General features: G+C 42.5%; 1 protein-coding gene across 2 annotated transcripts in view; it reads left to right on the top strand.

The window, feature by feature from the left end:
- SYT7 (synaptotagmin 7) overlaps positions 1 to 25834 on the top strand; it is a 431166-nt gene that overhangs the window by 298021 nt on the left and 107311 nt on the right. The window contains exon 7 of one of the 2 annotated variants that reach the window (XM_066583140.1): positions 8010 to 8132. The exons of the other annotated variant lie outside the window; for it this stretch is intronic. Coding sequence (XP_066439237.1) covers positions 8010 to 8132 — 123 coding nt within the window. The remainder of the gene's footprint in view (positions 1 to 8009; positions 8133 to 25834) is intronic. 2 annotated transcript variants of the gene reach the window in all.

Raw genomic sequence — 25834 nt, forward strand, 5'->3', positions numbered from 1 at the left:
GGACAATTCTGTTTATGCAAAAGACTAATATCTTCCATAAATAGAAGGCAGCTGTCCCCATAGTATATGGATTATATGGGGCGAGATAATAAAGATATGGAGGACAATGCATTTGAAGCGGATCAGCATTTTAAAATGGTAATCAAAATACTCTGTCTGGAGCTTTGTCCCAATGATTATCATTTCGGTGCTTTCATGCAATATAGATGAATGACAACCTGTCTACGTGAGCCAATAGTCACTTGGTTTTTAGCTCACCTAGCAGCATTTCTTGCTTGCTGGAACCTGTGTTTTGTTTTTGAGTTATTACTCGGGAGACTACCAGCCTGTATAAAACAAACCCTAAGGGCTTTTTGCTCTTAATTCACTGATGGCATACCGCTTGGATATGCTATAAATGTCTGATCAGTAGGGGTCTCACTCATTGCATTCCATACCCATATGGCCCACCTTTTATAGTTAATGGCAATCCTTGATGGAACCAAGATGAGTCAAAGGGGTACAGCACTTTCCCCTAGTCTTGCCACTTTATAATAGCCAATGGGCATGGTTACAGTGATTGAATTCCTTCCAGTCACACATCAATTGCTTATCGTAGCAATATGCCATCGGCATTCTAAAGTGTATCTCTAGTTTTAAGTAAAAAGTCATATCCTGCAATACGCTTTAACTCTGACATGTAGATGACTACCAACATTCTACTCCATTCTGGAACATGGCTTCAGAGAGTTTCCCTGTCCAAGTCCATGCATTTAATGGACAACTCACTGATTTCAATGTGTAATATTTCATTTTCCCTGTAGGGGTGCTGTAGGGGAACTGAACACTCATTGCCCAATTCCTCTACAGAAAACAAATGATTTTTGAGGCTCCCACTAACAGGATATCCTGTCAGCAGGTAAATTTTCAAGGAACCCATCTTAGGGGCTGTCAACATCTTGTCTCTGAGTACCTGTAACTTCAGAGATACAGAAGCAACATAGCTAGTTGTGCTGCACTATTTTGTTAATTCCCAATTCAATTCTATGGGAGTTACAGATACAGGAAAGAACAGCCAGTTTCACTGTTTCCATAATCCCAGCCACCAGTAGCCTTAGCGCCCAGGTTGGCATTGCCATCTCAGCCATATTTGGCTAAGATAGGAGTGCTCCTTTAAGTTTTAGACAGTGACATCAAAAGATCTCTGAAATTCTCCATTTTAGTAATGTTCCTACTATATAATTTCATCTTGATAAGGCCTTATATTCTTTTATTTCTCTACTGCTCTGACAGTTGTTTCTGCTTGACTGGTCAATTATGTACAGAGATCAAGAGAGAATTGTAAGCCTAAAAACCCTTTATTCCACTGGTTCAGGTTATGCATAGACTTGGCTAGACTGCTATTTAGAATGAAGTATGAATGACTTACAGTATAGCATGGGGTCATTAGGATTATTACATAATTATACTACTTATTTAACTACACAATATTTCTGAATATATGCTCATGTTACTGGGGCTGAACTACAATACCACCAAAAAAAGACCCATGAAAAGCAAGGTAGGTTGAAAAAACTAATTATCTATACAACATTACCCTCTGGACTTGGATAGCCTAACAAATATATCCCTGTACTAATTAAAACATAACTTTTCAGGCCCTTTTACATGGGACAATTATCTTTCTGGTTGTTCAAATCCCTATGCCTCGCTTCCGTATTGGCCACACTGTCAGTGCTCCAGTGATACTCGCTCCCGTGTGACAGCAGGGAGCGAGTATACACATGGACGAGTGATGGGCATCGTTTGCCCAACACTCGTACCGTGTAAAAGAGCTTTAATTTGTGCTTGTAAGATACCAATATATAACTAAGAACGCAGTCCATGTGTTCTACATTGACGATATTTGGCCTACAACACAACGTAGAACAAAAAGCTAGGTGTTGCCACAGTGTTAGGGCTAGTTGTTCCATAGAACATGGTCATCAAACTCATTTTCTCTGAGGACCACATTAGCATTATGGTTGCCTTCAAAGGGCCGTTTGTAATTGTAAGACTGTATTTTATAGGACATATCAAAAAGGGGAGAACAGGCAGAGCAGAGCAAGGTTCTAGTCCAAAATTAGTAGGAAAGGAAAAGAAAAATATTATGGGAGTTAGCAGAACCTGGTGAAATGTTCCCAAAAAATTCCTTAGGGCAGAGAACTTACTAACTGGGTTAAGTAGCCATATAACACAATGTCCTCTCTGATCCGTGTAGCAGGCTCACAGGATATGGACAGGCAGGCTGGAACAGACTGTCCTCTGCAGGATGGTAGCGAGCTCTAACCGGGATGTACAAGCCACCTCATGGCAAGACGCACTGTGCTGCAGGGTAGGCTTAGTCGGAGAAGCAGACAGGGGAGTGTACACCAAAGACTTCGGGGGCTGCAGTAACAGTCACAGTGCTCAGTCCACATGCGCTCAACATCGCAGTGAAGGACCAAGATGGCGGCCGTAATCCCGGTAGCCAATGCAAACGAATCCACAGTGCACCAGAGAATCTTGTCGACACAACTCAGAACCCTCTGATCTAGAAGAGGCCCTTCTAAGTCCAGACCTTGTGGGCCACATACAAGCTAGGTGTCACCACAATGTTAGTAATAATTATTCCATAAATATGAAGGGAAGCAGAACACATAAACTGCCATGACCGGCTTTATTAGAGGGAGCGGGTATTCAAGGACTATAACACAGACTGTGATAATGAATAACATGAATTTACAGCTGAGAGGTTGCATTTCCCTTCTTTCTGTCAGTATCAAATACATAGTTGACTGGCCAGTCATTTGATAAAGAGTAGTTGCTAGGAACAGTCTGCCTAACGTAGGTAAAGTGTTTCTAGCAACCAGTCTGTCCTAGATTGCTGAGGTCTTTATAAGAGTTTTATATTTTAGAAAACGCATTTAAAAATAACCTATTGTACTGGGGAAATTTCAGTTAATATAGAGGGATCTTTCACTAGAGGCCTCCACAAAGTAGCAGGAATGGAACGTGGCTTTAGAGAGTTTCTCTGTTCATTTCCATGTATTAAATGAACAACCTACTGATTTCAATGAACACTGTGTACTACCTCATTTCTCCTGTAGGAGTGCTGTAGGGGAACTGAACACTCACTGCCCAATTCCTTAAAAACTGATTGCTGAGGCTTCTAGTAACAGGACATCTTGTGAGCAGGTGATTTTTCAGGGAACCCATCTTAGTGGCCTTTCACATCTTGTCTCTGAGTATATCCCCTAGTTCTGTCCCAAGGTTACATCTGAATCCCCCAAAAAAGGATTCAGACAGAACCCCAGGATGAAACTATGGCCTTCCGTTCTTTCTACCAATTGTGCTGGAAACCAACAGACAGCCCCTAATAAAAAAAAGTTGCTCAAAGTGGACAACCTCTTTAACTCATTGCCAAGCTCAGAGAAGGGACAAGAAGCCTTTTAAATTAATTTAATATTATGTGAGTTGGGAGCTAGAACAATGCCTCTATTGTGCCACCTTAGAGAAGACAACAAGCCCGAGTCTGACCTTTTAACAGTTCTTGTAACATTGTCTAGGAATATAAGCCAAAGTCTTCTCCAGAAGGAAAAGATAACCATGTACAGACAGACTGTTTCTGGGTTTTTGCCCCTCATCAGTGTACAGTAGGCTACTGCCTATGATTTGAATTGGAAGGTGTAAAGTGTAACCTTAAGGAGATCACCAAGTAGGTGTGAGGATACTTACAAGGCCAAGCATAGTCCTTTGTGAAATTTATGCAAATGGAAAGATCGAACAATGCCTCTATAACACCACCTACCGTGTTTCCCCGAAAATAAGACACTGTCTTATATTTTTTTTTGCCCCAAAAAGGGCACAGTGTCTTATTTACGGGGGCAGCCTTTCACTTACCTGGTCCGCGGCATCCCGATTCCTCCCAATGGTTTCCGGCGACGGCGCGACATCCTCCTGGTCTAATAGATGCCTTCTGCTGGCAAAAGGGCTTTCAATACTGCGCCTCCAGCAAAGCGAGCGCTGTGATTGGCTCATCGAGCGCCGGCTGTGATTGGCTGCCAGCGCTCGATGAGCCAATCACAGCCATTCAGTGATGTCATTCACTGAATAACTGTGAGTGGCTCATCAGGCGCCGGCTGTGAATGATGCCGGCGCTCGATTAGCCAATCACAGCGCTTTCTTTGCTGGAGGCGGGGTATTCAAAGCCCCGTCGCCAGCAGAAGGCAGCTGTGAAAGGGAGGAGGATGCCGGACACCGCCGCACCCGCTGAGACCGCCGCTGCCGCTGCTCCCGCTGAGACCGTGGACCATGTGAGTATTTTTTGGGGGGGTTTGTGGGGCACCCGAAATAGGTCCTATTTTTGTGGAAGGCCTTATATTTCAAGCCTCCCCCGAAAACCCAATAGGTCTTACTATCTGGGTAGGACCTTTTTGGGGGGAAACACGGTACTAGTAATTTGCCCTGAGGAGCATGCTTGGTCTTATAAATATCCTCACACATACTAGGTGCTCTCCCTAAGGAGTAATATAATACTACAAAGGAATGTCAATATTAGGCTGTTGGCATTACCCTATATAGTTGATAATTACTACTAAGGGTTATTAGGGTATCTTACTTATGATATTGTGGACACCGTAGTTACCCCCCAACCCAGTACCATATTGAATGGGAAGTAGGGTATTCTTAGCTAGGCAGAAGAACCACCAAGACTAATTCTGTTCCATTCTGTACTGGCTTCCTACATGGAACCTTAGTGAACAGTATATTCTAACCTTATATCAGAACCTTCTTTTCTGCTTTTCTGACCTCTTTGCAATCTGAAGAAATGTAAGACATAACTGGGTCAAACATCACCTGATACATTACCATTTCATGTTAATGCGAACCCCTGCAGTTATATGTGAATGTCGTATGCTGTGCGCTTAGAAGTTGTTTCATTTATGGCCTAGAAATAATTCATGGTTAGTATTATGCTTTGGTACAAAGCACTCGGAAACAACAATGTATGTAAGCTATGGAATGTGCAGAACGAGGAGTTAGAAGCAACAGAATAAAATGGTACGGGATAAAAGAGACAAGACGAAATGAGAGGGACTGGGGAGATTAAAGACTTTGTGCTAGAGAAATTCGATAGGACAGGAGATGAGTAAGCTGAGTAGTGGTAAAAATGACATGATCATTAACCTATATAGAAGATAACAAGAAAATGATTGGTTTCATGGAAAATAAAGAAAAATCAAGTGAATAGACAGAGAGAAGAACTATCAAGTTTATACTCCTGAAATGACTATTGATGATGTCCTGTATATTGGTATGCGCCCTGTGCTTTCATAAGAATGGAGTTAAGGGCTATGGAGTAACACTTCTGAAGCATAAATCCCGTCTCATAAATGTAAAAATACCTGAAGTATTTCAATACATTCAACTTTTTTTCCCCACATATTAAAACATTCATCATCTAAGACTTATAATTGCAAGAAAATGTTGGTGAACCCTTTGAGATCACCTGGATTTCTGCATTGATTACTAAAGGGGAACCCTTGAATTTAATAAGACTAAGTCCCCTTTGAGCAGCAATAGCATTACCAAACATTTCCTGCAGCTGTAAATAAGATTTGCACAATATTGATGAAGAATTTTGGATCATTCCTCCCAGTAAATGTGTTTCAGTTCAACAATATAGCCGGCATGCCTTGGGTGCACAGCCATTGGCATCCATGCTAGGGCAGTTCCATAGGGTTCTGATATGACCATTGTAAAAGACACATGTGTTTTTTTTTCAACCATTCTTTGGTTGATTCATTTGTGTGCTTTGAAAGGTCATTGTCTTGTTGCATCACCCAAGTCTATTAAAGTCAAAGAGGTGAGAGAAAAAAATGTACAAAGACATAACTCACAGAAAAAGAAGCCAAATACACACCACCTGATAAACTGCAGGGCAGGCTCAATCACTATATACCCTAGTAGCATGCAGAAAGGCAGATTGCAATATGACGGACTTAAGTATTCAGTGCAGACTAATGAGCAGCCACTCAATTCAACCCAAAATTAGGGCAGGGGGGGAATGCAGACACCATAGTCTGCACACGTGAACTGATACCAAGTATGCCAGCCATAGATATGTGTGCCCCAAGTCTCTTCACATTAAGGTCATGGACGGCTGCCCTTACAGTGTCCTGTAGAATGTTCTGATCCACCTTTAGAATTCATTCTTTCCTCAGGGATCACAAGATGTTGAGGCCATGAGCAGAATAGCAGCTCCAAACTATGATGCTCCCTCCACCGTGCTTTGTACTTGGGGTGGAGGTTTTGGTGTGGGTGTGCAGTGCTCTTTTACCTCTAAACAACATGGAGCATAGGTACCAAAATGTTCCACTTTTATCTCATCTGTTGATAGAGGATTTTCCCACAAGCACTGTGCAGCATAGTCTTGGGCAAACTTGAGACAGGCTGTAGTGTCTTTTTTGTAGCTTCCTTTGTTGTGTCCCTCCATGAACACCATTCTAGTTCAGTGCTTTTCTAATAGTGGACACATGAATGGAGGTTTTCACAGTTTTGTAAAGTCTTGTGTAGGTCTTTTGATGTTCCCTTGGGTTCTTTCTCACCTCTTCCAGAATAGCCCTTTCTGCTGTTGAAGTGATCTCAACAAGATACTCACTTCTAGGGAGAAACAACAGATCTTCTTCAGTCTGTGAAAGTTGTTTGTGTCAAGGCATGGCTCACACTTAGCAATCTTTCTTGAGAAGAACAGATTTGTCACTAACCAGGACTTTGTACCTTTATTTAATAGGCAAAGTACTTGTTAAAGCTCATCTCCTTAACTGGAAAACTTTTTGCCATTAGCTCTTGGAATGCTGTTAATATAAGGGTTCACTTAGTTTTTCTCCCTGGACTGTGGATGATTACTCAGTGTGATCAATTACAGCTGATACCTGCCTGCAACAGATCAGGTCAGAGATAACTCAGATCGTGGCTGTTCTCTAAGAAACAAATTGAATAAAAAGCAATAAAAAAGTCATATCAACCCCAAAATGGTATCAATAAAAATTACAGGTCACCCCACAAAACACAAGCCTTCACAACACAGCCTTATCTATGAAAAAATAAAAAAGTTATGAATTTTTGAAAGTGGGAATGCCACAACTGCAGAATGTGACTTGGATGTTGGAATATCATTGAGCCTTGGTCATGAAAGTGTTAGGGACAATGATATTAGCAAAAAGTGAAGAAGATGCAAAAATAGCATAATGAATGACAATCAGAAAAGATATAGGGGTATATTTACTAAGCCTGGCCTTTCCTGTGTCAGGCTTAGTAGAAGTTTGCCCGGCACATCGTGTGCTTGCTACATGAAAAGGTGCATGCCTCATTATATATTCCATGCATCATGGCAGGTCCATGCACTTTCTTAGATATGTACGCCAGGTCCAACATTTCTGGCATTATTCATAGCAGCTTCTGGCATAAACTATAGATAAATCTGGGGCGGCTGCCTCCTGACAAGTCCCTCTCATTTTGGCAAAGTCGGTGCTGAAATGTGAAAAAGTCACACATTTTTGCTCAAAACCCAGTTGTGCAAGAATTAGTGACTTTTTTAGGCCACAAACTGGTGTACAACATTTTATAAATGTGCCCTATAGAGTATGAGTTAAGGGCAAAAATGGAAATGGAAACAGTAAAAGATGTCTTATTTTACCCAAGTGTTCTGCATGTTACATAGTACATAGTTATATAATTCCTCTCCTCAAGAATTGGTCAAATCAAAAATATAATGAGAACCGCATTCTGCTCCTTTTTCTGCTCTGTGTCTGTCATGAAGTTTCTTTCCTGCATGATTTGTGTAACGACTTCCTTATGTTCCCCTTCACTAAGCTTATCAAGCATTTAGGAATGAAGGACGACTTTCCTTTATCTTCGGTGTTGACTGTGTTCTTACTTGGCTGATGCCTTTATCTTGTGTCTCTTTTTTCCTCCTTTGCTCTCTCTTGCTTTTGGCCTGTGGGCAGGGAAGGCCGCATGGTGGTGCTGTCCTTGGTGCTGGGTCTCTCCGAGCAGGACGACTTTGCCAATATCCCAGACCTGCAAACCAATGGGTCTCAACAGAACCAGAACACTCAGGGCGATAAGAGGTAGGAGGGGGGAGCGCAACCGTGCCCTCCCTGTGTGGGGGGGGGGGGGGGCGATATCAGATATCGTATATGTGGAAAATGTTATCATATTGTTCACTACTTCATATACTTTATCACAATTAGATAGAGTGACTATGCTTGTATGAGTGCATGAGTATGAGCGTGTATGTCTTACTGGACTGTGATATACCGTACTTTACTAGAATTAGTTATAGAAATCATTATATCCAGTATCTATCAATTATTCTGAAGCAACATAGTGAATAACACGTAGAGTGCCTTGCAAAAGTATTCACGCCCTTGGTACTTACTTTTCGATTTTCTTGCATTAGAACCTGGAATCGAAAAGATTCAACCACTTGAAAGGTGCAAAATATGTTTTACTTTTACACAAACAGTAATGAAGATATGAAATAGAGAACTTTAATGTGCATAAGTATTCACCCCCTAAAAGTCAATACTGTGTGGAGCCACCTTTTGTAGTAATTACAAATGCAGGTCTCTTGGGTACATTTCTATTACTGAACACATCTAAACACTGGGACTTTTGCCCATTCTTCCAGGCAAGACTGCTCCAACTCCTTCCAGTTAGATGGGTTGCGTTGGTATACAGAAGTCTTCAGGTTTTGCCTTAGATTCTCAATTGAACGGAGGTCTGGACTCCGACTAGACCATTCCAAGATATTTCTTTTTATCATTCCGCTGTAACAATTTGGACTATTTTTTTCAGGTCATTTACAAAAAAAAGTCTGAATTAGAAAACAATTCAACTATAAGTTGTAATGCAACAAAACAGGGGAAAAACGCAAAGGGGTTGAATACTTTTGCAAAGCGCTGTACAATGTTACTCTAACAACCGCAAGCGATTTTTTTAAAATAAAATCTGTGCAATAACATAGCAATAGCAAACTTTTTTTCCTATTTGACTGCTTAGAAATAATATAGTTGGCGTTTAATCCCTTTATGACCAGAGTTGTTTTGTGCCTTCGTGCCCAAAGCAAAACTTCACCTTTTAGACTGCTGTACTCTAAAGGTGAATAGTCTTTTCAGTTTCTTAGTATTTTGTTCTATTATTTTCGAGACACATGGGGCTTCCTTATTGTTTAAAATTGCAGTGGCTAAATTAATTTTGTAGGGTTTCTTCTATGGAAAAATGGTCAGAAATAGGGAAAAATACAGCTTTTTTCCCTAATTTTCCCATGCAGTTTGTGCAATTATTAATATTTACCCCCAAATTGAATCCTCTAGTTCTCCTGTGTATAACAACATCACATATGTGTACATTGTATAACGTAGGTGGCGAATAGTGGCAAAAACAAAAACGCTACTGTAGCCATCAATGTATTTTCCTTCCTGAGCTTTAGTCGCAGCCTTTGTATTTGGATGATAACCATCTATGTAAAGAAATATTTTCTGTATGCGAAACTGGAGAGGTCCACAGTGTTTTACAGGGGGAACAGCTTTTTTATTTATTCTTTACTTTTTACATTTTTTTTACTTTTTTCACATTTCATTCATTTATTTATTTATTTTATTTATTTATCGTAGTTTTTGTAATAATTTTTTTGTACACGTTTTACTTTTTTTTTATTTCTGCTATGAGGACGCAGGTTAGCAGGTAGCACATTATCTATGTGTTCCCTGCTGTCCCTACATACAGACGACTAATAACAGTGATTTAATGGTAACATCCCATTAGATCAGTATTAGCAGTAATCTGTAGTAAGATTTCATGAAGATGCACATTTCATCCTCCCCGCATACCGGCAAGCTTCCGTATACAGAGGGACTCCCTGTGACATCATTACTGGGATTTACTAGCAACTAACCAAAGGAGGAAGCAGCACTTCTGCATGGTTCAGGTCAAATGTATCCCATTCTGCAGAAAACCCTGCGATCGGTGGGTCCCTGCAACACAAAAGGGTTCAGCTGTCGCAGTAAGTAATAGTTAAAACAGGTCCTGATGTTACTTACTGTGACAACTGATCATTCCTTTGCTGCAGGGACCCTCCGATCATGGTGTTCCTGAAGCATGGGATGGGTTAAACTAACAGCTTCTGATCCCGATACCCTTATCAAGACCTGACCCAATCAGGTCCCAATATTGGCACCCAGATCAGAGACTTTTGTTATAACTATAGCCAGATCTTTATTGAAGCTATAGGCCAACGATGGCTGAGATATGTAGCACTCAGCAAATCGGCACATGGCTGGCTGCCATATATTTACATCAGGCAGTCGGGAAGGGGTTAAAGAACTAAACTGAAATTTTTGTATCCAAGTAACAGTGGAGATAAGTCATAAAGGACTCAATGTAAACAGAAAGTATCAAAAAGACACCTTCTACTGGCAGTCAGCCCTATATATTGTGGTTCACGTCGGGACGCGATTCAGATTTTAGATACTTTCCCTCTATGTAAACATGTTAGTATATGGTTTCAATGGAAACAATATACTTAAATAAGCATATAAAACAGAGACAACATGTAAATATATTATCACTATGTAAGGAAAACAAGAAAAGAATTATGTGTGGTGCTGTCAATGAGCCGCAGAAAATAGATATGACACCAGGGGGCTCGTCCGGGACATGAACTTGAGGCTTTTTTCTCTGTCAGTGCTTCTATTCAATGTTTCCCTTTGTTGTAGTTGAAAGGGAATTTATTTAATATATGAAGAAATATTCAAGCTCTTTTTTTTCCCATTTGATGTAACATTTAGGATGTAAACATTTCCCATAGTATTACACACCTCAGTAAGTGTGCCATGGCAGCCAAAAAGGCCATCATCACTTCTTTTAGGCAATACCCAGAAAAATAGCATCGCCGGCACAAAAACCCCATCAATGGGAGCTTTCTAGTTAAATCATCTCCGACCGAGAAGTGTAAAAAGAAATGTAGACATTTGGCTGGAATCGCTTCACAAAGTTAGCACAGTGTTAATTAAGCGGTCCAATTTTCACTCTGAGGTTATTTTTATTCTTCCTATACCACGCTACATATATTAACACATTAATGCTGTCATTGAACCGCGGTCTGTCACGCAGATCTTCCAAATATAAAACCATAAAAAAGAAAGCAGAGAGCATCAATCTAGAGCCCACTAGAGTGAAGAACATGACGTATTTCGGTCTTGATTCCCCATCGAAATGTGGGTGTTGAATCTCACAGTTTCAGTATCTGCTGCTGATGTTATGACAGGTCTATCTAATGAAGATTCATACACCCAGGTATATTTATCAAGGTCTAAAAATACACAACATTAGCCTGCCTCATAGATGTGTTGCCTACTAAATAAAGCCACCCCAATGGGAATGAAGAAGAAATATGACATCCAGAAACTAGTGCATTCTGTTGCATTCTTCTTTCAAGGCCACAATTCCAATGAAGTGCAACCTTTTTAATCAGTTATCTACTGCATGCTGATGAGGGGCAAACCCCCCTAAACAGCTGTCTGTGTATGGTTGTCTGGCTTCTGGTTTTCAATTCCCAGTCATTGTTATAAAGACTTGTATAAAGAGCCTGACATTGACTTGCAGGAATGCTGCCTTGCAATAGGTGGCGCTGCAGAGGTACTGTTAAATCTTCCTTATTTGCTAGTGATGAGAGAAACATAACCTCCAGTGATCAAATCAGAAATGAATCACCAATGGGGAAAAAAAGCCTTGTTTACTCCATAAATAGCAATGAATTCCCCTGACCCATCACCTCAATTACTCCAACTTTTAATTTTGGCTTATGATACCATCACTTATTAACAATCATCTAATCTATATTCATCATGGCTTTACTACTGTCTGCTGTTTGCAGGGAATGGCACAACAAGAACATCTTATAGATAGAAAAAAATACTGTTTGTCAACTTACATTGTCTCTTGGTGATTTGGTTTCCTTCATCCGTCTACTTTCGAATTGTCTGTGACTTAGGGCGAGCACCCACTGGCGTTTGCGTTTTCCGCGGGGAAAAAACGCAGCGTTTTCGCCGCGTTTACCGCGATTTTTCCGCGCGTTTTTCGCTGCGTTTTTCGCAGCGTCTTCGCGGCGTTTTCGCGGCTTTTCCATTAATTTCCATTGACTTTCATGGGTGCATTAGGAGAAAAATAAGGACACATATGCAACTGACAGTTCCTATGTTAAAAACGCAAACGCAACGCAAAAAAAACGCCAGTGGACAGGAACACATGTTATCTCTATGCCTGTGCAGGAAAAACGCAAAACGCAGGTAAAAAAACGCCAGTGGGTGGGCGCCCTTAGGGTGGACGCTCACTTGCGATATTTTCTCTCTTGCACGAGAAAACTCTCGCCTCGCAGCGCAAGAAAGACGCCGGTATAGAACCGGCATATCGCAAGTGGTTTCAATGGGGCCAGCGACAGCAGCGCTAGCCCCATTGAAAGCATAGCGAGAATGCCGGGGACCGCGGGGATGAAGTAATCCTCTGTCACAGCTGTGAGAGAAGTCCGCGGCATTCTATTCCATTGCTTTCAATAGAATCGGCACTGCTGCCGATCCCATTGAAATCAATGCTTTCTGCCAAGCCCTGCAGAATGATTATCGTGGAAGGGCTTTAAATATAAGAATATTGAATAGCTAAGGGCTATGTGTGATTGGCTAAGCGCTCAGCCAATAGCTAAGCAGTAGCTGCTATTGGCTGAGCCCTCAGCCAATCTGCTCAGCCCGTTCAGGAGGCGGGGATTTTTAAATCCCCGACTGCTGAAAGAGCTTCATAGCAGTGCCGGGGAGCCAGCAGGAGGACGCGTCTGAGCGCGGGAGAGGTGAGTAATATTTTTTTTATTTTTTTTACCACTTATTGATGATTATCGGGAAAGGGCTTACATTTTTTTAAGCCCTTCCCTGATAATCATTCTGCGGGGCTTGGCAGAAAGCATTGATTTCAATGGGATCGGCAGCAGTGCCGATCCCATTGAAAGCAATGGAATAGAATGCCACGGACCTCTGCCACAGCTGTCACAGCTGTGGCAGAAGTCCCCGGCATTCTGCTTCTCTTTTCAATGGGGCTAGCGCTGCTGCCGCTGGCCCCATTGAAAGGACTGGCGATATCCCGGCGTGATGCTGGCTTTTGTTCTCGCACTGCGATGCGAGACTTTAATTTTAGTCTCGCATCGCAGTGGAGAAAAAAACGCCAGTGGGTGGGAGCCCTTAGGGTGCACAAATCATTGTCAGGTGCTTAAGCGTCCGACAGTCGTCCCAATGATAATTGCTCCTATGCTTTCACACAGGAGCAATGATCGCTCACTGAATGGAGGCAGGGCATGCCAGAGATCTCTTCCGTCCGGACGCCTCCATTCAGAACAAACAGGCAGTTGTTCATAGATGAGTAACTGCCTGTTGACACAAACCGAAAGTTGCTTGATTTTTTGGTGAGCTGAAAACCAAGTGACTCCGACAAGACTCACTCACCCTCAGCTTCTGTGTTTCCCAGGACTACTCCTTTGCCACCTACTGTAGCTATATATATATATATATATATATATATATATATATATATATATATATAAATGCTGACATACTAAGTTATAGATGGTTTGGGCAAAACAAAGAGGCAAATGACTTAACATTGCCCCAAAGCTCCACCATGTCATACATATCTGACACCTTTATTGATAGACTTTCATCTAGATCGTCAAGGCAGGGTTTCTTTGAAAAACGATTAAAGAGCTTGTCACTAAACAGATGTTAATAGTACACAATCCTATCAAAAGTAATTGGACCCCTGAGCAAGAATCAAAAGTAGTATTTATTTTCATATGTTTATACTTAGTGGGGCTTCTTTAGCCCTAATGATATCAGATACTTTCTACTAATGTCTGATACGCTTCAACTGGTTTTTCACTCTATTCATCCTGCAAATGTCTGGTTAGTTCTGTCCAACAAGATGCATCAACCCATCTACAATGGTTCAAGGAGCGTCATCATTGGATAGTTGAGCAATGGTAGAACGTTCTACAGAGTGACAAATCATACTACTCCATCTTCAAATCAGATGGATGCACCTGGATGTGCAGGATGCCTGCGGAACACCTTCTGCCTGAGTGTGTTGTGCCAACCGTTAAGTATGGTGGAGGTTCTTTTATGGTCTGGGGATGTTTTATGTGGCATGGTCTCAGACCGTTAATTGTAGTGGCAAGAACCATGAACCCGGAGGTATACCTTGACATTGTAGACAATAATGTGCTGCTGACAATGTGGTAATACTCAGGGAATGCTCAGCCATACTTCCAACAAGACAACGCACCTTGTCACAAATCCAATGCTGTTTTACATTTGTCTGATGATCTAAATGTTCCACGGTTGGACTGGCTGCACAGAGTCCCAACCTCAACCCTACAGAACATCTTTAGGATGAACTGGAACATCCATCTTCACCAGATATTTTCAGGATGAATTGAGTGAAATACCAGCTGCAGTGTATTGGACATTAGTAGAACGTATGCCACGGACAGTATCCCATGTCGTTAGGGCCAAAGGAGGCCCACTAAGTATTAACATACGTAAATAAATACTACTTTTGATCAGTGTCTGATCAGCAGGGAACTGATCAGAGGCTGAAACTTGAAGATTCAGAGCCCCAATGCAAAATTTGTAACAGGGCCCCCAACTATAATACTTTATTTATACTACTAGGCTCCCTGTATGGAGAAGATAGGCCTTATGGCCCCCCTAAAGGTTCTGGGCCCGGGTGCAACCGCATCCCGTTTAGTTTAGCCCCTGGATCTGACCAATATGGCCTACTAGAATAAGGGTCAATTGCATTAGCAAAGTGCCATGCCACTACTGTTGGCACCAGTCGACTTTCTCCAGAGGCTTTCGGGTAGACTTCTTATTGCTAAAGACCAACTATGCCCATATGGGAAAAATTGCCTGTTCTAAGACATCCTTTTTTAATACAGCATGCAAAAACAAGCCCTTGTCTGCCCATATGCCTGTCTTTCTACAATCAAAGGCTGCTGAATAATGAAGTGAGAACACTTCTACATTGCCTATAAAAATTGTAAGTGCAGAAAGAAATATTTTCCATATAAACTATTCAACTTTTTGTGTAAATTAGACCAAATCATGTTCCCGTAGCTTAGAAACAGTGCAATCTACATGGCAAACAGCACTGCAGGTGTCTGTCAGTTCTCCAGCCCAGCCAAATTCTGTTATCATCAGTTCTTTTTTAGATTTCTGCATAAAAAAAGAAGTCAGCACATAAAACAGTAGAGCCGTATATTGACACATACATAATAAATACTTTTACAAAGCCTAAGATTTTCACATTTTGTTAAATGAGACTTTCTAGAGAGCCTCATGTACCTTGGATAAAAATCACCCAAACCGGATACACAATGGAATGGATAACTGTCAGATGTGTATGGGGGGGCCTTCTGACTTTCCTCCTATAGATGATGGTGGCGAGATAGAAGGATCAGGTGTGTTGAATTTCAATGCCTGATCTTTTTGTTTTCCTTGGAGATAAGCATCTGGCAACTTTCTCCAATGTCCCTATAGAAAACACAAAAAACATTCAGTTTGGTGGCGTTGGGAGAAATAGCTATTTGTTCCGCCAACAGCTGCTGAATGTCTATGGGTACCTGAAGGCTTCTTTCACGCGAGCGTATATCGGCCGCTGTTTTAATGGCCGGCTGATATACGCTACCATCTGATGCATTAGATTCCAATGCATCAGATCAGATGGGGGATTTTCCCCTGGGTAAAAACGCCTGGCCGGCCAAGATAGCGCATTCCACCCTGGCACTTTTACGTTGGGCAGAAAAGATAGTCCTGGAACTATCTTTCCTGGACGGACTACGGACGCTGTCATAGACTCCTATGGGAGCCTATGACAGCTGCCGGAGAAGGGAGGTGGAGGGAGTTTAGCAGCATGACTGCTAAACTCCCTCCCCCTTCTCTCTGCCCCTTGCAAGCTGTTTGCAATGGGAGGGGGCGGGAATAGGGAGGGAGCTAGTTGCTCAGCTGGACAGGAAAGATAGTCCTGAAACTATCTTTCCTGGCCGGACTACGGCCTCTGCCACAGACTCCTATGGAAGCTTATGACAGCTGCCGGAGAAGGGAGGTGGGAGGAAGTTTAGCAGTGTGACTGCTAAACTCCCTCCCCCTTCTCTCCTCCTCTCAGCCCCTTGCAAGCTGTTTGCAATGGAAGGGGGGCGGTAACGGGACGGGAGCTAGTTGCTAAGCTCCTGTCCCATCCCGTGCATGTCTATCTTTGTTAGGTGTACATTGTTTTGCCCTGCTAATTCCTCGCATATGAACACTTCTATAAGAACCCATTGGTTCCTTTAGAAGTGTTCATTTTCAACGCACATAAAACACGCTCATCTGACTGCGCCCTAAAGGCGTATTCACATTTTCTATGTCCCTGGTTTCCGTCACAAGGTTTCAAATGGAAACAGTGATGGAACCACTGACTTGTAAATAATCTCTCATTCTGGAGAGAGAAAACAGGCTTTCCAGTGCCACCTATTGGATAGCCACCCTATAAGTCAATGTCTGACCTTTAATGGGCAACAAGACCAAGGATACAGACCAGGATCTTCTCCATAAGGAAAATACACCATCTCTGGACAACTGTTCTTACCTTTTATCAGGGAAGAGTAGGGCACTAGTTGGCTGGGTGAGAAGTCGTTGACGAGGGTCTAGGTAGATGAAGCTTCTCTAGTGGAGACTGCCAAACTGGTCTTGTAGGCCATGGGGAAAAGGATACGTAAATCCTGGAGGAAGAAAGCAGGAACTATTGACTGTAAAGAGGCAAACGGAGACCAGAGATACAAACCGTGTTCTCCATTTGACCTGGTTCTATTTGTTTCCATTATTTTAGAGGATACAATTACATTATGGTGAAACAAATGGAAATTAGGTCAAACGGAGATCACAGTTTGTATCCTTGGCCTCTACTTGCCTTTATTACAGTCAACAGTTTTGTCATGATTTCAATTCAAATACCGTTTTCAGATATTCAAAGGGATTCCGTGATGGAAATCAGGAATGTAGATGAAACTCGGTTGCGATAGTAACAAATCAGCACATTCCATTCCATTAAATAGACCCATATAACAAATACACATTCTCTATCTTGGATAAAGGTCTTTTGTTGTTCTAGAGCATGCAGGCAACATATTTGTACTTCACCATTACTTCTGTGCTGTGTAGTACCTCGTATAGCCTGCAGGTGTTGTTATTTGGCTGTTCTAGGGTTTGGAGAGCAGCAACTTGTTCTGTGTCATCTTCTACACCAGTATTGCATTGCACAGAGCCGTTTCACTATACGTCCAGAATAACAAGATTTTATTAGTATAGTCCCTTTATGTTGAAAGGATCTGCCACGAAGAAGCAGACTATGGGCTGTCCTGCTGCTAGGACCTCGGGCGGTCAGCTGTAATCTGTCTGGCAATCTGACGGCAAGTGTTATAGTCTACTGTAGCACGGCCACAGAGGAGAATTGCATAGTTCTCACTTAATCCAACAGGGTTTTCATGTAATGCAGATGTGCTAGCTCGTCCAGAGATAGCGATGGCCCACTGAACAGCCTATATACTGATGACGTTGGAACTACAACACCGTTTTTTTTTTTAAATGAAGCAATTTCAATAAAACATGAAATCGCTGTTATGTGCAACTTGCTACCATGATACTGAAAGTGGATGAAAAGGGACCTTTAGGAGTCTTTCAGATGGACGCATTTGCGCATGTCCATTGATGTCAGTGGGTTCTTTCACATTAACGATTTCGGTTGCGCAAAAAAATACATGGTGCTCTATTTTTCGGCATATTTGCGCACCAGGGGGCCCCATTGTAGTCTGTGGAGGTGCGCAAATTCATGCACAATGTGCGCACAAATGCGCAGTAGACTGTGCAAGTCAGTGGAAAAAAGGACACATCTGGACTTCATTAAGCTAAATAGCCTTTTATATCAGGTGAGTCACGAGCGTATGTGAACAGGCATTCATGCGCAAAAAGTACAAAACTATGTTCTGATACGCACGCAAATCAACCTAGTTCACTGTGCAAATGTGTTGAGGCCAGTATATTTGAGCATACGCTCATTCGAAGCCGCCCTCGGCTTCAGTGTGCGGTTTGCCTGTCCGTGTGCAGTACGGTTTACATGCAGGTAGCACATTAGCATGCATTAGCATGTCTCATCTTTTGTCCATGAAGCGGACAGGAAGAGGACATGCAATGAGGATTTTTATGCGGACCATCGGTCTACATGATAAAAGCATCAGTGTGCATGTCCTTACAGGCCCATAATGGGACTGTGTGCTGTCCATGGATTAACACAGACAGCACACGGACCAAGTATTCCTGAGGGCCACACTTTGAATAGCCAATAGTAGCCAACTTGTAGTTTGGACACAATGGAGTATATGTATCAATGTAGCTTGGGTTCTGGCATGGTAATGGCATTGAGAATAATGGCATTCGGTATTGGGTGGCACCTACCCCTTTATGGAATACTGTGCAGTGGTCATATAACGCAGTCGGACAGTGTACATCATGGTATCAGTTTCCTCTAGACTCTGCTCTGGAAAGGAAAGAGTTAAACCAACATATTAGTGAGGATTAAGGAGCCCAATAGCAGCTCTACCTGTCTGCAGAGTTTGGAGGTTTTAAAGGGGTTATCCAGCCTTTGAAAACTTGATAGTCTACCCTAAGGATAGGTCATCAATATCTGATTAGTGGGGGTCCATCGCTCCGGATTCCCACCTATCAGCTGATCATGCAAGCGTCGGACTCCACCAATGAGATATTGATGACCTACCCTGAGGTTAGGCTATCAGTTTTTAAAGGCTGGATAACTACTTTAATTCTATGTGTTCTGGAGCACACAGCTTAGAAAGAAAAGAACTTGGCACCCTACACTGCAAATACATACTATCATACCACTTGGAGCTTATTATACACAAGAAGATATTAAAGGAGCTTTCCAAGACTCAGATATATCCTCAGCATAGGTCATCAATATCAGATTGGTGGAGGTCTATTGCTCAGGACCCCCCCACGATCAGCTAATTAAAGTGATTGGGTGAGCTTCGTGTCCGCTTCACTGCGTACCAGACACAGCACCGTACATTGTATAGCGACTTTGTATAGCAGCTCATTATTTGAATAGGATTGAGCTCCTCGCAGGTCATGTGACCAATGAACGTGACGTCATATGCCTGAGAAAAGGGTGCACCAGTCATGTGAATGCGGCATCTTCATCAAAAAGCTGAACGGTGGGGGTCCTGACCCCCATTGATTGGATATTGATGATCTTTCTTGAGGATAGGTTGTCAATATCTGAGCCTCAGAAAACCCATTTAACTGCTTAGAGTCATGGCGTCTGTTAGCAGTTGCATCTTCAGTGCTCTCTGTAGATTTATTGCCTGGACTTGATGCTTTCTATATATTAAACATTGAAGTTTCTGTTCCCAAGGATAAGAGTTAAATTCTATTTGCAGCTCCACTGCTAATTGCTCATTAATGTGCATGGTTGACCAAACCTGCTTGTAATCCCGGGAGATTTTCTGCATGAAGCGTCAAAGGATTATGCTAAAGCTGTAACCCCTTTACTTCAATCCTTTGTGTGATTGAGGGATTTAATGCAGAACATCATGGAATCCATGCACATTCCTGCAGCTACTTTCTAATTATCCATATTGACATCATGGCGACACTAATGACCTGCAGTGCGCTAAGGATTTCTATGTCTGTAGACGATGATATCACAAAGCCCAATGCAGCCGGAAGCAGCATGAAATCCATTCTTACAGAATACTAAGAAACATTGCTTCAGCCGTAGTTACACAATCTACATGTATGTCGTTAAAAAACGTGGTAAATTAGTATTATACAATGAAACAAGACTAACGGTTGAGACGTTGTATCCATATTTGAAGACTAGAAAAAGCTAGATGAGCGGTTAACAAAATTCCTATTGCAGCTTTGTCCTATTCACTTAGTGTGGTGCGGAGTGTTAAGGCAGAAGAAATGCAGTCCTAAGCTCTCGCTCACGACCTGAAGGTTGCAAGTTCAATCCCCGCTTGGTTCAGGTAGCTTGCTCAAGGTAAGGCTCAGCCTTCTATCCTTCCATGGTTGATAAAATGAGTACCCAGCTTGCTGGGGGTAAAAGATGACTAGGGAAGGCAATGGCAAACCACCCTGCTAAAACACTCTGCCACCCTAGGAGTCAGTCATGACACAGTGCTTGCACCAAGGACTTTACCTTACCTACCTATTCGCTTAGAACTTGAAGGCACCACCACTACAAGGGGCATTCAAGTTCTAAGGACTCCTAATCGTTTTCTCGAGAATAGAAGCAGACAGGGGCACATTTTAGAAGACGCGGGAATTCTTTGGGGGTTAGTAAGACAGATGGCAGCATTGTCTGCTTCATAAAAGCCATGTGACAGCAGCGGGAGTTAGAAGCGTATTCAATACTTAAAATGTTGAAGTTCGCGTTCCAAGAAAAAGGGTGTAATTATCTGTTATCTTCCCTTATCTGAAATGACACCCATCAACATTGACCATTAGTTGAGTGAGACATCCGGTAAAGGTGTCATGGAAGGGTAAAATGTGCATCCGTGGGTTGAACAATTCTAAGAAGGCCCAACGTCAAGTGAGAACAAGCCAAAGGAGCCTTGGCCATACATCAGCCAGTCTGACAACATCATTGCATGGGTGGTTATGGATGACCACTGACTGACTGTGGAAGAGATTGCCTGCAAAGTTGGCATTTCTGTAGGATCTGTGCAGACCATTCTGTATGAAGACGTGAAGATGCAGAAACTTTCCTCTAAGTGGGTGGCATGAATGTTGACTGACAATGTTGACCGCATGTCTCACTTATCATCAGTTGAGTGAGATATGCGGTAAAGGTGTCATGGATGGGTAAAATGTGCATCCGTGGGTTTGACAAATCTAAGATGGCCCAATGTCAAGTAAGAACAAGCCAAAGGAGCCTTGGCCATACATCAGCCAGTCCGACAACATGATTGTACGAGTGGTTATGGAAGACCACTGACTGACTGTGGAAGAGATTGCCTGCAAAGTTGGCATTTTCGTAGGATCTGTGCAGACCATTCTGTATGAAGACGTGAAGATGCAGAAACTTTCCTCTACTTGGGTGGTCTACATGAATGTTGACCAACGATCTTGACACATGATGACAGCATTAATGATGAAAGGGAAAAATATGAAAAATTCCCCCCAAAAAACCCTGATAAAATTGAAACACGTTTTCCAGTTGTGACGCTCTTGTATCAGCGATTTTTCAGTGGGCAAAACAGACCCTTAAAGAAGCGTTTGCAGAGACCATTAATCATGGCGTCAACATTTTGAGAAATGTGTACGTCAGGAGGAGGATTATGTTGAGAAGTGAGGATAGTGGTTGGTGAGAAAAAAATTAGCAGTCCGAAGAACTGGAATACACCTCATACTAAACAGTTCAGCAGTGCAAACCAGATCATTGAAGAGTGTTGAACCCCCACCAATCTAATATTGATGATCTATCCTACGCTATCAATTATAAAGGCCTCGATGGCCCCTTTAGGTATACAATGACTGATTGTGAAATCACTATAAACAGAGAGACATAAATATTGTATTTCAAGTCATGATGAAAGATAAGTTAGAGCTTGCTGATGAGAGTTGAACGTGCCAGTGAAAGCATCGATAGAGCAGTACGACGAAGAATGTAATCCCATATGTGAGGAAAAAGGTGTAGCTAGACCATCCTGAACATTACACAGTACATTAGACGGTATGATAGTATATGATAATTTACACATTGTACATGGTGTAGTAGTGCAGTACACAGAAGGGCCTCTAGAGGGCTGCAGGCAGGACCTCTGGTGTGAGGGTTAACCAAGGGGTGGAGCAGGAACCAGATAAAAGCCAGTTCCTGCCAAAAGGGGAGAGAGAGAGGGCCAGTGCAGCACAGGAAGGTGCTGCAGGCTGGTGGCCTAAAAAGGCAAGAGTCTGACAGGGATGACGCCCCTGGACTCGCACAAGCAGAGCGGAGGCTGGTGGCCTGGAAAGGCAAGAGTCCGACAGGGATGACACCCCTGGACTCCCACCCAAGTTGGGGTGCTTATGGACATTGATGTGATTTGCTGTGCTATAACATGCTTTGAAATAAACGCTGGCAGGAGCCAGACAAAGACATCCACTATTCCTGAGCCGTGTTGACTCGTGTGGTGCGCCATTTCTGGTATGAGAGGTCAGTGATCCCGAGGCAAGAGTACCCCCCTTGCTATAATGGGTATATGTGACATTAGCAGTCACTGAGTGTTCATTTGTATATTTTATCTCCAAATTCACATTCCATCATTGCAACCTCCGGTCAACTTTGCTCCTTTTTCCAGTTTGCCCTTTAGCCAAGTAGTCAACAGTGTGGTTGATAATAGCTATATTCTGGACAGGGTCGAGTTACAAATGGTGACCAGAAGGGTCTGTCCTGGGTCCTATTTTCTTAATAAGATGTATCTGTTTGCCGATAACACACAAGTATATAATAGGGTTTATACTCATGGTAGAGTCCTGAACACGGAAATGAATTAGCCTTTCTTGATAAATGATGGAAACTGCAATTCAGGGTAACCAAATGTAAAATAATGCACTTGGGGTGAAGAAATTATCAGTAACGATACTGAGTCAGATAATTATCAGTATTATCAGACTCAGTATCGTTTTGGCTGTTCTGTGTTTCCCAGGACTAGAAAATGAGTCCACAGTGCGTTCAGGCAGCAAAGAAAGCAAGTAGGATGTTCAGCTGCATAGTTAAAGGTATAACCAGTAGAAAGAGGGAGATTGTGATCCCGCTGTATAGAGCTCTGGTAAACCACATTTGGAACATTGTGTTCAGTCGTGGAGACTTCGCGCCTCGCGGAAAGTAACCAGGTTGATTGTAGTCAAAGACTTTGCATCGGGAATACCTGTCACAGTTGTGCACATGCAAAGGAGTGCTGTGTATAGAGGAAACACCCTGTCCCGGAGGACATCCAGTGGAGAGCTAAAGCAATGAGAGGGCTCTGGAGACCAGTCGGCCTTAGGAGGTAATGAAAACTAGAAATATCTACCTGATATGATGGAAACCTTTATATATGTTACACGAGGAGAGAAGATAGAGGGGGGACATGATGGAAACCTTTATATATATCACAGGAGGAGAGAAGGGAGAGGGAAGACACGATGGAAACCTTTATATATGTTACAGGAGAAGAGAAGGGAGAGGGGGACATGATGGAAACCTTTATATATGTTACAGGAGCAGAGAAGGGAGAGGGGGACATGATGGAAACCTTTATATATGTTACAGGAGCAGAGAAGGGAGAGGAGGGACATGATGGAAACCTTTATATATGTTACAGGAGGAGAGAAGGGAGAGAAGGACATGATGGAAACCTTTATATAGGTTACAGGAGGAGAGAAGGGAGAGGAGGACATGATGGAAACCTTAATATATGTTACAGGAGCAGAGAAGGGAGAGGAGGACATGATGGAAACCTTTATATATGTTACAGGAGGAGAGAAGGGAGAGGAGGGACATGATAGAAACCTTTATATATGTTACAGGAGGAGAGAAGGGAGAGGGGGACATGATGGAAACCTTTATATATGTTACAGGAGGAGAGAAGGGAGAGGGGGACATGATGGAAACCTTTATATATATTACAGGAGGAGAGAAGGGAGAGGGGGACATGATGGAAACCTTTATATATGTTACAGGAGGAGAGAAGGGAGAGGGGGACATGATGGAAACCTTTATACATATTACAGAAGGAGAGAAGGGAGAAAGAGAAATGATAAAAACCTTTATATATGTTACAAGAAGAGAGAGGGGGACATGGTGGAAACAGATATATGTTACAGAAGGTAAGAAGAGAGAGGGGGACACGATAGAAACACATATATATATATATATATATATATATATATATATATATATATATATATATATGTGTGTGTGTGTTACAGGAGGTAAAAAGGGAGAGGAGGACATGATGGAAAACCTTATACTGTATATGTTATAGGGGTTGTCCAGTTATAAAATATTGATGGCTTGTGCATAGGATAAGCTATTAATAATAGGTAATCAGCTATTTGCTGGTCCAGTGCTGGTCCTTATTTCTGCAGGAAGCAGACAGCTCTGTTCTTACTGCAGTGGCCAGGCTTGGTATTGCAGGCAAACTTCCTATTGAAGTGAATGGGGAAACAGGCTGCAAAACTGAGCTTGGTCACTGTACTGGGAGCACATATGTCTACTTCCTACAGAAATCAGCTCAGCGCATGAGCAGAATGGCCAGACAAACAGTTGATCAGCAAGGATCCCAGATGGTGGCCCCCCCAATGATCTGTTATTGATGGCCTGTCCTACAGATAGGCCATCAAAAGTTAACAACTGGAGAATCTCTTTAAAGATATAAAGAAGGCTCAGAAGGGAAACGTTATTATGAAGCTAAACACTAGAACAAGGGGGCACAATCTGAGATTAGTTGGGGGAAGATCAGAAGCAACGTCAGAAAATATTACTTTACTGAAAGAGTAGTAGATGCTTGGAACAAACCTCCAGTAGACATGGTTGGAAAATCAAATCAAATGAATGTAAGCTGCCTGGGATAAGCATAGATCTATCCTAAGAGAGAAATAATATAATGGCAGGCTGGATGGACCTTGTGGTCGTTTTCTACTGTCAAGTTGCTATTAGGGATGAGCGAGTATACTCGCTAAGGCACTACTCGCTCGAGTAATGTGCCTTAGCCGAGTATCTCCCCGCTCGTCCCGAAAGATTCCGTGGGCCGCCGCAGCTGACAGGTGAGTTGCGGCGGGGAGCGGGGCAGAGCGGGCGGGAGAGAGGGAGAGAAAGATCTCCCCTCCGTTCCTCCCTGCTCTCCACCGCAGCTCCCCGCCCCGCGGCGGCCCCCGAATCTTTCGGGACGAGCGGGGAGATACTCGGCTAAGGCATATTACCCGAGCGAGTAGTGCCTTAGCGAGTATACTCGCTCATCTCTAGTTGCTATTCTTCTATAGCTTCTCAGTCATATTTTGCAGGGGGGTAGAGAGTTATGGAATCCCTAGACATGGGACTCTAAGGTCTCACATACATGACCATAAGCATTTTGGCTTGTAGTATGGTGAGCAATATGGACGTGTATTTCATTCTGTTTTGTAGGCCATATCTTAGCCATAGCTTTCCTCTGATTTTCTCATATTGTTTTGCAAAACACATTTTTAGGTTGTTTTTGCAGCTTTTTGAACTTATTAATAACACAGCAGATAGAAAGCAGAAAACAGCAAATTGGTAAAAGAAAACATAAATAAGAAAATGCAGCTTTTCACTGGAGCATAAAACGTAAATGATGGCTTTATATTAAATTGCGGGTTCACCTTCGGAATTTGCATTATCAGCAATTCCTTAATGTACTTCTACTACTTGAATTGCTCCTTTCACAAGCTGGAAATTCCCTGCATGGTGAAATCAGCAGAATTCAGGGACAGTCTATAGAGAAAGCGCAGAAGGGCATGTGATAGCCTCTACACATCAAGGCAGCTTCTCTGCGCTGTGCTGACGGCACCAGGGACCACTGCTGCCCTCCTCCAATGGACTTAGTATAAGATGAGCATACTGATCATTTAGGAAGTAATGAGCTTTCCATTTATTATAATTTACTCAATATTCATTGTATATCACTAACATATTCCTC

Source organism: Eleutherodactylus coqui, chromosome 11, assembly GCF_035609145.1.
Source record: "Eleutherodactylus coqui strain aEleCoq1 chromosome 11, aEleCoq1.hap1, whole genome shotgun sequence".
NCBI classification, from domain to species: domain Eukaryota; kingdom Metazoa; phylum Chordata; class Amphibia; order Anura; family Eleutherodactylidae; genus Eleutherodactylus; species Eleutherodactylus coqui.